General features: G+C 47.7%; 1 protein-coding gene and 1 long non-coding RNA gene across 3 annotated transcripts in view; one reads left to right on the top strand and one right to left on the bottom strand.

Moving 5' to 3' along the window:
* pola2 (polymerase (DNA directed), alpha 2) overlaps positions 1 to 16,380 on the bottom strand; it is a 60,045-nt gene extending 43,665 nt beyond the window's left edge. Inside the window, exons 1-4 of one of the 2 annotated variants that reach the window (XM_087983823.1) lie at positions 15,943 to 16,380; positions 13,967 to 14,038; positions 7,972 to 8,077; positions 1,013 to 1,281 (exon numbers count right to left, since the gene is read on the bottom strand). In XM_087983823.1, the coding sequence (XP_087839949.1) occupies positions 1,013 to 1,281; positions 7,972 to 8,077; positions 13,967 to 14,017 (426 nt within the window). In that variant the 5' untranslated portion in view covers positions 14,018 to 14,038; positions 15,943 to 16,380. Of the gene's footprint in view, positions 1 to 1,012; positions 1,282 to 7,971; positions 8,078 to 13,966; positions 14,116 to 15,942 lie in introns of those variants that run through there. The other variant, XM_087983822.1, reaches the window with a different exon arrangement.
* Positions 3,508 to 16,791, top strand: LOC148136191 (uncharacterized). The gene is made up of 3 exons (XR_015754651.1): positions 3,508 to 5,060; positions 13,921 to 14,044; positions 16,566 to 16,791. It is a non-coding gene; the product is annotated as an uncharacterized LOC148136191 (long non-coding RNA).
* Positions 16,792 to 18,078: the final 1,287 nt, after the last annotated feature.

Here is an 18,078-nt window from a genome sequence, read left to right on the forward strand (position 1 = left end):
CAAGATTTTGCAAATCTGCCACGAGCCGCTCTAAAAGCAAATCCAATAAGTCCAACAGCAATGACACCAGCAGCAGGTACAGAAACAGAAGCAGCAGCACCCACAGCAATAACACCAATAGCAACATGAAGGACCTGTGGGGTAAGGTTACATCAGTGAGAGACAGAAACAGACACAACACTGAAGGTGTTTCCAGTGGCTCAGGGAATCCCAGCTTTATTCCCTCTGGCCAGTCACTGAGGGCATGACTCCAAGTGACCTTCCCAATCCCCATCTGGTGAACAAGTGCCCCAGACTCCATTCCCATTCTCTGGAATATCCAGGTCCCACCCAGCACGGGGCACCATTCCCCACTTCCATATCCATTTGAGATGTTCCAAGCCGATCCACCCACCAAGGGCCTGGAGTAAAAACATCAGCCATAACTTTTCACAATATCTTTATCCAAACCCACTTCCTCACTCGGCTGGGAGCTGCTACTTTGCACTGGGGCCCATCGGGAATGTTGTGGCAGGATGACCTACCCTGGGAGCTGAGGGGTTTAAGGCAGGAACCTCGTGTTCTCCTCAATGTTCTCAGTGATGGCACAGTCTCCTGGCCGAATGAAAAGGGCACTATCTCCTCGACAGGCCCAGGGGTTGTTGGTGTGACTCTCCTAGTCATTCTACTCTTCCCTCCCATTGGTTCTCACTGTGTCCAATAGGAGATGGAGGATTGTCCACAAACATTAGGGACCTCTCTCTGACCTCTCAGCTGCTCACTGGCTTTTTTGTCTTCTTCCAGTCCCCGGTTCCAAGCTGCAATCTGGCAAATGAGGAGGCAGGACAAAGGCTGTCCTTCTTAATGGGACCCAGCACAGGAAGATCCCAAATCACAGTTCCCACAGGCCTTAAGAATATGTTCCCCTCCTTGTCTCAGTGTCTCACACACTTGGTGAGTTCTCTGACTGGGAGATGAAGGACGCGATAGATCCCCACTTTATAATAACCTGTGGATCATGGAATCCACTCACCTGATATGATACAGATTTTCTGTACCGAAGCTCATTGACGAAGTGTTCACAATTTGCTTTTATTACATCGTAATTCCTTCTCTTCCCAACCTGAGCTTCAGCATTTTTTAATATCTCCTTAACAGGTAAAGGGTTCCATTTGGCATCAGACTTGTTGTTGACTTTGTAGTCACCCATTCCAACAACATCAATGAGAAGCTCTTTTTTAACCACAGCAGCACCCGCTGAGCTGGAGGATGCGAACACTGATGCTGAACCAGATGGTCCATCTAGTGAATATATGCAAAGAGCAATTAATTGTGAGTGTTCGAATGTTCAGGGCTTTTACAGATAACGAAATGGAACCTGGTCAGATACATGTGTATCTGAGACTGATTAAAAACCCTCTTTTAGATACAAGGGAAAACTCTCTGGCAGCTTGAAGACTAAATGCCTCTGGGAGTATCAGAGAGCAATGAAAGGAACACTGAGAGTTATTCCGTTCAGAGAGCTGAGCTTAGCTTTGCTCACAGAGGATTTAAGACAGCTTTTAACATCCTTTTCTGGTGGTCGAACTAAACGATGAGGCTGAACTGTGTCCATGCTCAATGATTAACAACGCAGACTGTCTGTGCAAGCATCAGACTGTAATTACAACCTTTCACCATTAGGTGCTGCTGCTGTGTTCCCATTGGAGGGAGGGGGTAATTATAGTGAGACACTGTTCTGAGCCCAGATTCCTGGTGTCCCCCTTCCTCCACCAACACTGACACATTTTGCCATCAAACTTTGGAATTCTGGAATGTGGTGGTGTCATGGTGTGGGATATAGGTGAATTAATGTTATTTCTGCAATTATAAGTTCTGATACAGAGTAAATGAATTCACATTAGTTTGGGATTGTTTCGGACGAGAGCTGACTTAGCAAGAATGAGGAAATATATAGTCCGTTACAAAATGGTATGTTAGCATGAGACGTGATTACAGAACAATGGTAGAAATACAGGCACTATATAAAATGCTGTGAAAAGAGGCCTTTATAAACATCTGTTTCCCACTTGTATGGGGACACAGGAACAAACCCCAATTAAAAGGGCTTAGTGATAAGATGCTGTGAGGGGCAGCGCAGATGGAGGGAGTAGATAATGGTAAGCAAAGGATGGGATGACGTCAAACACCCTTATAGGAGGCAGAGATAGACATTTGTCACGGACAAGGCCGGATAAACAGAAGTTGTGGGATCAGTCTTAAGGAAATGAGTGACGTAAGCCAAGCAGGGAACAAACAATGAAATGAGAAAAAAAATGGGAATTTAAAATGTATAAATTGCGAGAGTTTGTTGGGGTTTACTGTGCATTTGTCACTGCCTTACTGGCATTAGACATTGCACCGACTTGCAAGTGAACAAATAAAACGACGCTGCTGTTTCAGATATTTGGTCTTGGACTGAAATTATTGAAGTGAGTGGGATTTGTTTCTCACAATTGGGGGCTCGTCCCGGATTTTCTTCCATCGCCGGGGGGAGTGGCTGGCCTTGGACACTGGGAAGACGCGTCCCGTTCCCCATTGAGGAGCAGTCTCGTGTCCCGGTTTGGTCTGCTCCCTTAGGTGACTGGTGTGAATCCTACAAGAGAGACATCTGAATCAGACAGTGATAGGAGGTTGATAGACAATACGGAAAGAAGGGGCCAGGCAACTCTGTGCACAGACCAAGGTAAGAAAATTGACTTTTAAGTATTGCCTTGGTGGCCGGGATTGAGTTTTAGTAGTTAATAAGGGACTAACGAAGGAACTCAATATGGATTGTGCTGTGGGTAAGGAAAAAGCCTCCGGGAAAACAAAGTAAGGAAAAGGCAATGGAAATGGAGGCGGGGTCCCTTACAACATACCTCCAGAAAGTCCTTTGGGCAGGATATTGTGGAATTGGCAAAATAATACTTGTACAAGGGAGAAAGATGATTAAATATTGTTGCTTTGTATGGACTAAGGAATCCATTCTTCGTCCCGCTGTCTTCTGGCCAAAGTACAGATCGGACGAAGACTGGGTTTGTAAATATCTGAATTTATATGTCAATGTGCGAGAGAGAGAGAGAGAATGAAAAGAGCTGTACAGCTGGTAGGAAGTTTAACCCTTTGTGATTTGGTTTGAGTGAACATTTGTTTGTTGGTGATTGAATGTTTGTGTTTTATTCCCTGGAGCTTGTGTTCCAGGACTGTTTTGAATCTGATTTTTATTATGGAAACTTAACATGATTTATTTTAAGGTTAGGGATTCTATCGAGATTATGAAGAAAAAAAAAGAATGATAACTCCTGTTCTTTTTACAGATCATGACTGCCTTACTATCAGTTTCTAACTAATCTCTTTTATCTTTACATAAAAGCGATTTATGGAGGACAGTTGAAGTTTCAGTTCAACATTAGATTGTAGTAAAAGCAAAATTCTATGGTTAATATCTGTGACCTTGGATTCGGCCATTGTTCATGCATTAGAAGTTTTTTTAAACTTGAGTAGACAAATTCTTTTAAGGCAGCTCTGATTATTTTACGACCTATAGTATTGTAATTGAGCAATGATTGGTCAGGACTATTTAAGAAAACTAATTTTGGATCTAAATTACAGGACTAAAACTGGGTAATTACAGTGAATTGCAAAATTGGGAACTGTATGCATTTTGCATTTTAACTATTAAATACTGAAGAAATTAACGTAAATATATAAATATATTTATAAGTTAGGAACAGGCTTTAAAGGTTAGTCAAGCATGAATTGATGAATTGGTGTTTGAAGTTATGGGGAGCTAGAAATATTGCAATATTTCTTTAAAGAAAGAAAAAGGGGAAAAACGTAACGACTTATCCCCTTTGGGAGGTACCCATAGGGGACAAAGAGATTGGGTTTGTAAGTGCCCCCCTCACCAGTGGGGAGGTCAGAACATTTAAACAGAAAATGAAGGTCCTGGTTGAGGATCCGGTGGGGTTGTCTGAACAAATTGATCAATTTCTGGGGCCCAGTCTGTATACCTGGGATGATAGAAGGTCCTAAGGATAGGGTCACAGGGGAACTGCTGTATATCCCTGATATAGGAAGTAACTTACTGGGGGGAGACTTAATTATCCTTTTAGGATTGGAGATTGGAATTCAGGAAAAAGAATTAGTTGTACAACTGGCAATGTTGACAGAGGATGCAGAGAGAGAGATAGACCCTATTGTATGGTATGGTCTAGAGAAGGGAATCGTGGAAAACTACAGATCCCTCCCCTTTTAATAAATTTAAAACAGAAAGGGGACGTTGTCTGTGAACGACAATACCCTATTTCCATAGAAGGTAAACGGGGACTGCAGCCAGTAATTGAGGGACTGATTAGAGATGGACTGTTGGAGCCATGTATGTCTCCTTATAATACCCCAATTCTACCAGTGTGGAAATCTGATGGAACTTATCGATTGGTGCAGGATTTGAGAACATTAAATCGAATAGTACAGGTCAGGCACCCAGTGGTGCCAAACCCTTACACATTATTAAGTAAGATCCCTCATGATTACAGATGGTTTAGTGGGATAGATTTAAAGGATGCCTTTTGGGCTTGTCCCTTGGCGGAGGAAAGATTTGGGACTATCCCCCTATGAAATTTTATTTGGATTACCTTATCTGGGAACGAATGGAGAATTGCCGATTCCTGAAACTAAAGATTTGTTTTTAAAGAAGTATATACTGGGCTTGTCCTCTTTGTTTTTCCTCAGGAAACAGGGTTTATTGGCACAGACTCTGCCCCTTGAATCCGCTGTTCATCCCATCCGGCCAGGAGATTGAGTCTTAATAGAATCATGGACAGAGACTAAATTGCAGCCGGACTGGGAAGGGCCGTACCAGGCTCTTTTAACCGAAACGGCAATAATGACGGCGGAAAAAGGCTGGACTCATTATACTCGGTTCAAAGGGCCAGTGGACCCTCCAGTTGAGGAAAAAGTCTGGACAGCCGAATTAACGCAAGACCCGCTGAAACTCAGACTAAAGAGACTTTGAGTAACTGACTACACAGTGGCGACGCGAGCGCGGGATTATTTCTGTAAGATTGTATATTAAGCCTTTTTGAGCTTCAGCATGATGATTAGAATACTGGGAATGTTTAGAGTTATGATGCTGGCCCTCTTAGTATTGGGATTTTGGCAAATATCATTTTCATATGTATTATTAACGGTTCCTGAGTCTGATAATCCACAAGTAATAGACACTGATGCATGCAGTTTAGTAAATTGTGGGACTGTAGTTAATCAGAGACAGTACCGCAGCTCAGAGATACATCTTAAGTCCTATGGGGATGGCCTCGGGGATGGTACCTGGTATAATGGTCTCGTCACAGTACACCGGGACCCCTTCCGACCAGCTCGCGATTGTCTCGATAAGAAGTGTAACCCCATATACTTAACGATAAGAAAAACCACATGGCACCAAGCAATTCTGGGGGGCGGGGAGGGGGGGGGGGGGGGGGGCACTTATGAGATACAATTAAATGAAACATTTGGGATTGAAATGAAAACAAATGGGAAGGAGTTTGTGGGCTGTTGTTTTCGAATTAGTGTAGGACAGGGAAAACGGGTAGAATTACTGGGTAATGAGATACAACATTTCACCCCTCCCGATGATCCTAAAGTAGTAAAAATTATAGAGGTAAAGGACGTGAAACAGACCATCGAGATAGAGACTGGGTACGGGGATGCAAATGCCTGGGTTGAATGGGTAAAGTATACTGTAAAAGGTCTGAACAAAAGCCTCTGGTAGGCCAGGGGCCCAGGTGGTTCCCTTTCCGCTCGGGTGGAAGCGAGACAGGAAGGGCATGAAATATATGATAGCCCTGTACCAGGATGAGACTGCATGGAATGATAGGAATTGTACCTCCCTATCTCTGATGTTCCCTCCCTTGGAGAAGAAAGATGTACAAGTTTCTCACAATGGTAATGTCAATGGCCCAGGTTAATAGTCTGGGGACATCAGTATGAATCCCACTAAAGCAGATGGTAAACTTTCAATTAGAGTCATAGAGATGTACAGCATGGAAACAGACCCTTCGGTCCAACCCGTCCATGCTGACCCAGATATCCCAACCCAATCTAGTTCCACCTTCCAGCACCTGGCCCATATCCCTCCAAACCCTTCCTATTCATATACCCATCCAAATGCCTCTTAAATGTTGTCATTGTACCAGCCTCCACCACTTCCTCTGGCAGCTCATTCCATACACGTACCACCCTCTGCGTGAAAAAGTTGCGCCTTAGATATCTTTTATATCTTTCCCCTCTCACCCTAAACCTATGCCCTCTAGTTCTGGACTCCCTGACCCCAGGGAAAAGACTTTGTCTATTTATCCTATCCATGCCCCTCATGATTTTATAAACCTCTATAAGGAAACCCCTCAGCCCCCGACGCTCCAGGGAAAACAGCTCCAGCCTGTTCAGCCTTTCCCTGTAGCTCAGATCCTCCAACCCTGGCAACATCCTTGTAAATCTTTTCTGAACCCTTTCATGTTTCACAACATCTTTCCGATCGGAAGGAGACCAGAATTGCACACAGGTAGAATAAGGAGCTAGTTTAATGGCAGCCCATCTGTGTTACTCATGTCCTTCAGGGAGGGAAATCTGACCTCTTTCCCTGGTCTGGCCTATATGTGACTCCTGGGTTGACTGAGAATCACAAGCCATCTGCTCTTTGAGGGTGGCCCACTGTTCAGTGCCTGATCTTGCTGACATTCCACAGAATCTCATCGTGTTTTTGCCCCATTGAAGTCAGTTCTCCGCTAACTGTCGTTTCGTCCTCTGGATTGTCGCATGTCATTCTCCAGTACCATCCTGAAGCTGATAATACAGTCTCCAAAATGTTTCCCCACTGACTCCTGACCCACTTGGTCCTGGTCATTTCCAAGGGGCAGGGAGAGAGCAGAGACACACCTGGGCAGAGCCAGGAGAGAGGAATGGTTTCTCTAGGTTTGCTTCATTTCCTGGAGAAGACGCCCAAATATGACTGTCTTCGAAAGAATCGGAGTGGGTCACAACCCCCCCGCCCTCCCCCCCCAGCTGTGGGTGTTCCTGGTTGGCCTAAAGTGTAGTCCCTGGCTCTTGGTGCCTTTGTACTGAGTGTCTTGCTTTGCCATTTCAGAGGACAATGAAGACTAGGATCCAACAAGAGAGAAGATTGGAGGTTAATAGCAGGGCTGACAAAATCCTTCGGAAAACAGCTGGCACTGGTATAAAAAACACAGGAAGGTAACAGAAAAAGGGGAGAAAGGAAGAAAGTTCCAAACTGAGTTCAGCTGCATGTCCGTAAATGCAGGGAGTATGGTCAGTCAGATCAGGGAGTTACAGGCACAGATAGCAATGTGGCATTACGATGTTGTGATGGTGACGGAGAGCTAGTTAACGGAAGGGCCACACTGGGTATTCCGTCTCGCTGGGTATAAGGTGTTCAGGAAAGGAGGAAGGGGAACTGTGTGGGTCAAGGAGGTCTGGAGAAAGAGGATGTCTCACAGCTTTGAAGGATGGAGTCAATTTGGTGAGAGCTATGGAACACAGAGGGGACAGTTACATTGCTCAGTGTGGTGGAAAAGCATCTTGAAGAACAATCTGCCGTGCTATTCAACCAAGAAGCCTGCATTCCAGAGCAGTTATAATGGGGTACTTCAATTAATTAAACATGTAGTGGGATACGGGCAGCGAAGGGCAAATGTTCCTGGATTGTGTTTCGGAGTGACTTCTCCAGCAGTATGTGTCCAGCCCAACAAGGAGTGATGCGTTGTTGGACCTGCTCCTTGGAAATGAGCTGCCCAAGTGGGTCAGGAGTCAGTGGGGAAACATTTAGGAGACAGTGGCCAGGTTCAGGCTGGTGCTGAAGGACAACAAGCAAATAATCCAGAGAAAGAAACATCAATTAGCAAAGTGCTGCCTTCAGTGGGGCAGGAGCAGGCAGGAAGATCTTGTCACTTTTACCTGAAGTTAAGTGGATGACATATCCATCCCCAACGTAGATGGCCCAGTGTACATAAGCACCTCGGAATATCTCAATCAAATCTCCAGGTTTGGGGTCAACTAATGGCTGGAACAAAGACATGTTTTATGTTAGAAATCAATGCCACCATCTAATGGTCTGTGGATTGAACAGTTTCCTGCTTCTAATGATTTGGAGACAGAATAACAACAGTAATCATCCAGTCATCTAACCAGGAGGCACAGTAACGTTGATGTTACCATCCTGCTCTGTGATCACACTCCCGACTTGTACCTTGTAGATGGTGGACATGCTTTCGGGAGTCAGGAGATGAGTTACTCACTCCGGGATTCCCAGTCTCTGACCTGGTCTTGCAGCCGCTCTGTTTCTAGGACTGGTCCACCTCAACGTCTGCTCCGTGACTGATTCTAACTGAAAGTTGGCTTTCTGAGATTCTCAGTTGAATGAGATTGCAATATTCTAAATACGACCCACTTGTGAAACTGAGAATCCAGAGAACAGCACTCTCGCTGTTATATTTCTGAAAAATAAATTTGCGTAAACAAAATTTCACAAAGTGACGTGACAGTTTCACTGGAGATTGTTTTGTTTATTTCTGAGATTTACATCAAAACCAGAGAAACTAATAGCAGGAGCAGACAGCCCAGACGAATCCTTGGCAGTGTACCACAGAGATAGAGAGGCTGTAGACAAGAAGTTCAGGAAACAACAATTTACAAATGACCAAACACAACCTCGGAACTTTCTGTCTCTGAGAAAGGAACAAGAGAAGGGCGCTGTGCCCCTCAGTAAGATCACCGCTGGTCTGATTTTAACTCCAACTCCATATTCCTGTATCTCCCACCTATCCACGATAATCTTTTATCCCCTTGGTCGTCAGGAATTACTATCAGTACAGCGTGTTCCCTGGGTCCCAGTGGATGTCTCTAGATACAGAGAAATTAGATTAGATTAGATTACATTACAGTGTGGAAACAGGCCCTTCGGCCCAACAAGTCCACACCGACCCGCCGAAGCGAAACCCACCCATACCCCTACATTTACCCCTTACCTAACACTACGGGGAATTTAGCATGGCCAATTCACCTGACCCTGCACATCTTTTTGGATTGTGGGAGGAAACCGGAGCACCCGGAGGAAACCCACGCAGACACGGGGAGAACGTGCAAACTCCACACAGTCAGTCGCCTGAGGCGGGAATTGAACCCGGCGCTGTGAGGCAGCAGTGCTAACCACTGTGCCACCGTGCCGCCCACTAATCTCGATTATCCAAACGACACAAATGTTCGAATAATCAATGCTGGATAATACAGTTTAGCCAAGCATCGGGACCTTGGGATCTTACTGGTTAATCCAAAATTTGGATAATGGAATGCCAGATAATTGAGGTTCCTTTGTAAACAGCTGAGTGACTTGTTCAAACAGCTGAAGACATCCATGTCCCTGTTTATTAACTGTTGATGAGCAGCATGCATTTATGTCACCAAACTGGTGTTAGTATTTCAGACTTTCGAAAAGTGAGTACATAAATTATGGAGTGAACTGGAACAGTAGGAAGTGCTGTGGGTTACAGGTCTGTGCTAAAGGTTTACAAACACAGCGCATGGATTGCTGTTCAGGGGAGTAGCTGATGCACAGCTCCAGTACAGCCGCCCCAGGCTTTGGTGCACCATCCACCCACTGCATTGATACAGAAGTTTGTGGCCAATATGGTTCCGAGCTTTATCTCTGAACCTTTTCCTCAGTCCGGATAAATCTCAGGGTTCTTTAACACACATTTCCCCAGCTTTCTACACAATCACTAGGCAGCACCTTGAATTCCAGGACCCCTCAGTCTCATTTCAACCTCCTCACTCAATCTCCTTACCTCATTCTGACCTCCCCAACCTCCTCCCTCAATCTCCTTACCTCATTCTGACCTCCCCAACCTCCTCCCTCAATCTCCGTACCTCATTCTGACCTCCCCAACCTCCTCCCTCAATCTCCGTACCTCATTCTGACCTCCCCAACCTCCTCCCTCAATCTCCGTACCTCATTCTGACCTCCCCAACCTCCTCCCTCAATCTCCGTACCTCATTCTGACCTCCCCAACCTCCTCCCTCAATCTCCTTACCTCATTCTGACCTCCCCAACCTCCTCCCTCAATCTCCTTACCTCATTCTGACCTCCCCAACCTCCTCCCTCAATCTCCGTATCTCATTCTGACCTCCCCAACCTCCTCACTCAATCTCCTTACCTCATTCTGACCTCCTCAACCTCCTCCCTCAATCTCCTTACCTCATTCTGACCTCCCCAACCTCCTCCCTCAATCTCCTTACCTCATTCTGACCTCCCCAACCTCCTCCCTCAATCTCCGCACCTCATTCTGACCCCCTCAACCTCCTCCCTCAATCTCCGTACCTCATTCTGACCTCCCCAACCTCCTCCCTCAATCTCCGTACCTCATTCTGACCTCCTCAACCTCCTCCCTCAATCTCCTTACCTCATTCTGACCTCCCCAACCTCCTCACTTGATCACCACACCACACACCGCCCCCCCACCCACCTCCTCACTCGATCCCCACACACCCCGACCTCCCACCCACCTCCTCACTCGATCCCCACACACCCCGACCTCCCACCCACCTCCTCACTCGATCCCCACACACCCCGACCTCCCACCCACCTCCTCACTCGATCCCCACACACCCCGAACCCCACCCACCTCCTCACTCGATCCCCACACACCCCGATCCCCCACCCACCTCCTCACTCGATCCCTACACCACACCCTGACCTCCCACCCACCTCCTCACTCGATCCCCTCACCACACCCCGATCCCCCACCCACCTCCTCACTCGATCCCCACACCACACCCCGATCCCCCACCCACCTCCTCACTCGATCCCTACACACCCCGATCCCCCACCCACCTCCTCACTCGATCCCCTCACACCCCGACCTCCCACCCACCTCCTCACTCGATCCCCTCACACCCCGACCTCCCACCCACCTCCTCACTCGATCCCCTCACACCCCGACCTCCCACCCACCTCCTCACTCGATCCCCTCACACCCCGACCTCCCACCCACCTCCTCACTCGATCCCCACACACCCCGACCTCCCACCCACCTCCTCACTCGATCCCCACACACCCCGATCCCCCACCCACCTCCTCACTCGATCCCTACACACCCCGACCTCCCACCCACCTCCTCACTCGATCCCCACACACCCCGATCCCCCACCCACCTCCTCACTCGATCCCCACACACCCCGACCTCCCACCCACCTCCTCACTCGATCCCCACACACCCCGAACCCCACCCACCTCCTCACTCGATCCCCACACACCCCGATCCCCCACCCACCTCCTCACTCGATCCCCACACACCCCGATCCCCCACCCACCTCCTCACTCGATCCCCACACACCCCGATCCCCCACCCACCTCCTCACTCGATCCCCACACACCCCGATCCCCCACCCACCTCCTCACTCGATCCCCACACACCCTGATCCCCCACCCACCTCCTCACCCGATCCCCACACCACACCCCGACCTCCCACCCACCTCCTCACTCGATCCCCACACACCCCGAACCCCACCCACCTCCTCACTCGATCCCCACACACCCCGACCTCCCACCCACCTCCTCACTCGATCCCCACACCACACCCCGATCCCCCACCCACCTCCTCACTCGATCCCCACACACCCCGAACCCCACCCACCTCCTCACTCGATCCCCTCACACCCCGACCTCCCACCCACCTCCTCACTCGATCCCCTCACACCCCGACCTCCCACCCACCTCCTCACTCGATCCCCTCACACCCCGACCTCCCACCCACCTCCTCACTCGATCCCCTCACACCCCGACCTCCCACCCACCTCCTCACTCGGTCCCCTCACACCCCGACCTCCCACCCACCTCCTCACTCGATCCCCACACACCCCGACCTCCCACCCACCTCCTCACTCGATCCCCTCACCACACCCCGACCTCCCACCCGCCTCCTCACTCGATCCCCACACACCGCGACCTCTCACCCACCTCCTCACTCGATACCCTCACCACACCCCGATCCCCCACCCACCTCCTCACTCGATCCCCACACACCCCGACCTCCCACCCACCTCCTCACTCGATCCCCACACACCCCGAACCCCCACCCACCTCCTCACTCGATCCCCACACCACACCCCGATCCCCCACCCACCTCCTCACTCAATCCCCACACACCCCGATCCCCCACCCACCTCCTCACTCGATCCCCACACACCCCGACCTCCCACCCACCTCCTCACTCGATCCCCACACACCCCGATCCCCCACCCACCTCCTCACTCGATCCCCACACACCCCGAACCCCACCCACCTCCTCACTCGATCCCCACACACCCCGAACCCCACCCACCTCCTCACTCGATCCCCACACACCCCGATCCCCCACCCACCTCCTCACTCGATCCCCACACACCCCGACCTCCCACCCGCCTCCTCACTCGATCCCCTCACCACACCCCGATCCCCCACCCACCTCCTCACTCGATCCCTACACCACAACCTCCCACCCACCTCCTCACTCGATCCCCACACACCCCGACCTCCCACCCACCTCCTCACTCGATCCTTGACACAAAGTGCTCTGTTATAATGTCTTTAACAGTAGCTTCTGCAAACTTCCCTCTGACAGATATTAGACTAACTGGCCAGTAATCTCCCGCTTTATGTCTCCCTCTTTTTGAATCAAGAAATTACATTTGCTATCGTCCAATTAAATGCAACATTTCCCAAAACTAAATATGCTTTTTGAAAATTCAAGCCACCGCTTTGAAGATCCCAGGCGCGGTCCGTCAGGATCCAGGAAGATCCCAGGAGCAGTCCGTCAGAATCCAGGAAGATCCCAGGAGCAGTCCGTCAGGATCCAGGAAGATCCCAGGAGCAGTCCGTCAGGATCCAGGAAGATCCCAAGAGCGGTCCCTCAGAATCCAGGAAGATCCCAGGAGCGGTCCGTCAAGATCCAGGAAGATCCCAGGAGCGGTCCGTCAGGATCCAGGAAGATCCCAGGAGCAGTCTGTCAGGATCCAGGGCTTTGTCAGCCCATAATTCCAATAATTTACTCAGTGTCGTTTGCTTAGAGTTTGTGATTTTCTCTGAGTTCCACCCTCTCTTTTTGGATTTACAGTGACTGATGGGATGTTATTTGTATCTGTGCAGTGAAGACTGATTCAACATATCTGCTCATTTCATCTGCCATCTTCTTAATTTCCAAATAATAAATTTCCCAAACTCAACTTTTATCAGACCAACTGAGAGAGGACTCATTCCTCTCTCCCCTAAACAGATTCTAAAATTTATTCATAATGTGCTCTCTGCTACTTCGAGCCACCTTCACTGTGAAGTTATTAATGAATCTGACCACATTGCTCAGTGTAATGCAGCTAGTATAGCCTGTTACATTTATACAAGCATAGGGTCAGATAGCACAGAAACAAACCCTTTGGGGCAACCATAATCCCAAACTAAACTAGCCCTACCAGCCTGCTCCTGGACAGTATCCCTCTAAAATATTTCCTATTTATGAACTTATCTGTTAAACAAGTAACTATCCACATCCACCCCTTTCCTCAGGAGGTTCATTCTACACACGAATAACTCTGTTAAAAAACTGCTCCTTGTATTTGTTTAAAGCTTTCTTTTCACCTTAAAAATATGCCCCCAGCTCTTACAATCCCACATCCTAGGGAAAACAGTCCTGCCATTCATCTTATCTATACCCCTCGTTATTTTATAAACCTGTATAAAGTCGCCTCTAAACCTCCTTGACTCCAGTGAAAAAAGTCCCAGCCTATGCAGCCTCTCTTTATAACCCAAACCCTCCAATCCTGGGAACATCCTGGCAAATCCGAACCCTCTCCAGCTTGAATAATTTCCTTCTTAGCACAGGATGACCCGAACTGGACACAGTGCTCCCGGAGAGGCCTCACCTGAAAACGGTTCCTGGAATATGTAGAAGTCTTCCTCCCCCTTAGCGACATGCTGCTGTCCACAACTGCTTTCTTCAGGTCAGTGCAACCTCTGTTAATGTGTAAAACCAAGTGCCGTTTCCTGATCATCGAGTAGCTTTTATAGTCACTTCCTGATTACCTGCTGCACTTCTATCATGCCCTCCCCTCCCCTCCCCACCCACCACTGACAGATTTTATTGCTAGCCATGCACACGCCCAACAAACAACCTATTCCCGGAATCAGAGCAGACTCACTTTCGATTTAAAAACTGGGGGAAGATTGCTTGGGAATATCACGTGCAATATACTCTTGGCTGTATTCCTACCAGGCAGGGCCAACTTGTCTCCTGAAACAGTTCCATTTACACAGCAGGGGTTAGAAAGTCACAGCTCTCCCTGAGTTGAATGGAACCAGTCCCAGTAACTTGGAGCTTTATTTTGTAAATATATTTATTAGCAATATAAAATTATTGAAAAAAACAATTACAAATATCAGTATAATAAAAAGAAAAAAACACAAATTACAACTACTATCTACCAACTACTAACCTACTCTATAATACAAAGCAATCCCTAACACTGTGCAAAGCAACACCAAAAAAAGAAAGAAAAGAAAAAAGAAAAACAAAAATACACACAATACAGACCAGCTCTGCTCGGCACAAGGCCCCCCAAACAAAGGAACAGGAACATTGTATACAAACCCGTATTAACTCGGGAAACCCCCTCCAGGGCCCAGGCCTTAACAAATCTAATCATCCTGGTTAAACAAACGCCCTAGTTAAGATAATGGTTAAATCTATATCCAAATAACTCAAGGAGTGCTGCCATGTCTTATTAAAAATGGTCTGTTGTGTGGTGCACTATGTTTGTGAAAAAGCCCAAGGGAATGTGCTCCATAATTAACTTCTGCCATCCCAGCAAGCCCAGCGGGTTCTCAGACACACAATTCATCAGAACATTCTTCCCCGCACAGTATGCAAGAATATTAAATAGTTTCTTCCCATGCCCGTCTAAAGATGGTAAATTTGGCAGACCTAAGAGGAGAGATATTGGGTCTACTTTGACTGCAGTCCTCAATACCCTCCCTATCTCTCCCGCCACAGCGCTCCAGTAAACACGGAGCCTGTGGCCTGTCCAGAAGCAATGGGTAAGAGTACCTACACTTATTTTAGACAATAGACAATAGGTGCAGGAGTAGGCCATTCAGCCCTTCGAGCCTGCACCGCCATTCAATATGATCATGGCTGATCATTCCTAATCAGTATCCTGTTCCTGCCTTATCTCCATAACCCTTGATTCCACTATCTTTGAGAGCTCTTTCCAACTCTTTCTTAAATGAATCCAGAGACTGGGCCTCCACTGCCCTCTGGGGCAGGACATTCCACACAGCCACCACTCTCTGGGTGAAGAAGTTTCTTCTCATCTCTGACCTAAATGGTCTACCCCGTATTTTTAAGTTGTGTCCTCTGGTTCGGCACTCACCCATCAGCGGAAACATGTTTCCTGCTGCCAGAGTGTCCAATCCTTTCGTAATCTTATATGTCTCAATCAGATCCCCTCTCAGTCTTCGAAACTCAAGGGTATACAAGCCCAGTCGCTCCAGTCATTACATTTGGGGCACACTGAGATGCCCCTTTTTTAAACTTCGCCAGACGGTCTGGTGCTAGATGAGCCCTGTGCAGAACTTATAACTGCGTAGCGCATGTCCTATTACAGATTGGGATCTTTCAAGTATTCTCCCATGTTTCAGAAGAGATCTCCACTCCCAGTTCTTGCTCCCAGACCTCACATAACTGGTTAATATCCTGCTAGGCCCTGCCACCCAGCAGGCAATAGAGGGCACTAACCGAAAGGGTGCGTGTGGAGCGTAGCAACATCCTCTCTGTATCGGGCTTATAGGGCTTAGTGAGAAGCGTAGTCTTCTTCTGGATGAAATCCCTTACCTTCCTCACCTTCAGGGAGCCCGACAATTCGGAGATTTATCCTCTGATCTCGATTTTCGATGTCGTCGATATGGTTTCACGAGGCCCGCACCTCTCGCTCCAGCACCTGGATCCGACTGGATGAGGACTCCATCGCAGCTTCCGAGACCTTAGTTTTACCCTCCCCCTCCTCCAGCCTCTCCCCGAGGCCCTGGGTCTCCTGCTCATGCTTCCACAGCCATGGTTGCGATAGGTTGGACCTGTACACGAATCTCCCCATGGATCTCCACAATCGCAGCCCCGACTGTCAAGGTCAGCCTCTCCATCGCCGCAGCCAATTCCTGTGAGTCTGTCATTTCGTTCTGCCCAATGGTGAATGGGGATTTCAGTCCTGACCAGTTATCCTGAGAAGGTGACTGGATGGGACTTTTCTCCAGGCACAGGGAGTGGGTGGGAATGCGGTATCTTCAATCCCCTCCAGCCTGTCTCAGGGGGGCAGGGAGAGTCAGTTGTTCTCTGGTGAACCCTCAGTGCTCCCTTCCCCATTGCCCCATGCCCACAATGGACTCCAGCAGCTTGATACGAGCAGCATGAGCTGGGACTGAATTCCTCATCGACCAGGAAACCTAACTTGGACACTCTGACACATTCAGGTATCGCTGATGAGACCACATTTACAAGCTCCACACGCTCTACCCTTGTAGGCCATGGTCTTGAGATGGGATTCAGGATCAAGAGTTTTGCTGTGGTTCCAATGGACTCTATCTGGTGGACTGTAAAAGAAAATTCTGATGTGTGTGAACTTTGAATTAACAGACATGAGAAAATGAAAGTCAGATGAATACTGTGCATTTAAATAGTGGCATTAAAAGACTGACATTAAAACAGTTAGCTCTCTTTATTCTGGAGTTGTAAGAAAGGATATCTTACCTCTCCCCAGCTCCAATCTTTGGTATGAAACATTCAAGAGCAGATTTTGAACTTTCTCTCCCCCAGTTGTAAAAACCCCATCAAGTCCAGGAATGTTTCTTCTGCGGTTGTAAAACTACAAGAAACACTGGACAAAATCTTGCTATCTCCTGTTGTAAACCTTTGTATTGTAATGAAGGTGTAGGTGTGTACTGTACCTTTAATAGAGTATGGAAACTGGCGCAGACTGAGAGAAGCACAGAGCCTGCTGAAACATTTAAACAGATAACATTGGGTTGAAGCTGTGTTACCAATCAGTTTAAACTATGCTCCACATATCAAAATCCAATCAAATTTGAATTTTACAGTTTTGGATGACATCAAACCAATGAAATTATTCAATGTTTTGGGGTATAAAAGACGTTTTTTGCAGTTAGTGGGAAAACAGCAAAGAGAACCAACAAGGACAGACTGTTAGCCGAATAGCTCTCTGAAAGATACCGGTCCGTAAGACGGAATTTGTTAAGTGTGTACAACAACATTTTCTGATTTAGTAAGTGGATGTACCTACTAGAGAAGGTGCAAAACTTGACCTACTCTTGGGAAACAAGGCAGGGCAGGTGACTGAGGTGTCAGTGGGGGAGCACTTTGGGGCCAGCGACCATAATTCTATTTGTTTTAAAATAGTGATGGAAAAGGATAGACCAGGTCTAAAAGTTGAAGTTCTAAATTGGAGAAAGGCCAATTTTGACGGTATTAGGCAAGAACTTTCGAAAGCTGATTGGAGGCAGATGTTCACAGGTAAAGGGACAGCTGGAAAATGGGAAGCCTTCAGAAATGAGATAACAAGAATCCAGAGAAAGTATATTCCTGTCAGGGTGAAAGGGAAGGCTGGTAGGTATAGGGAATGCTGGATGACTAAAGAAATTGAGGGTTTGGTTAAGAAAAAGAAGGAAGCATATGTCAGGTACAGACAGGATAGATCGAGTGAACCCTTAGAAGAGTATAAAGGCAGTAGGAGTATACTTAAGAGGGAAATCAGGAGGGCAAAACGGGGACATGAGATAGCTTTGGCAAATAGAATTAAAGAGAATCCAAAGGGGTTTTACAAATATATTAAGGTCAAAAGGGTAACGAGGGAGAGAATAGGGCCCCTCAAAGATCAGCAAGGCAGCCTTTGTGTGGAGCCACAGAAAATGGGGGAGATACTAAATGAATATTTTGCATCAGTATTTACTGTGGAAAAAGATATGGAAG

Source organism: Chiloscyllium plagiosum, unplaced genomic scaffold (genome assembly GCF_037043375.1).
Source record: "Chiloscyllium plagiosum isolate Xiang-an unplaced genomic scaffold, Cpla_swu_hap1 HiC_scaffold_46, whole genome shotgun sequence".
Lineage (NCBI taxonomy): Eukaryota > Metazoa > Chordata > Chondrichthyes > Orectolobiformes > Hemiscylliidae > Chiloscyllium > Chiloscyllium plagiosum.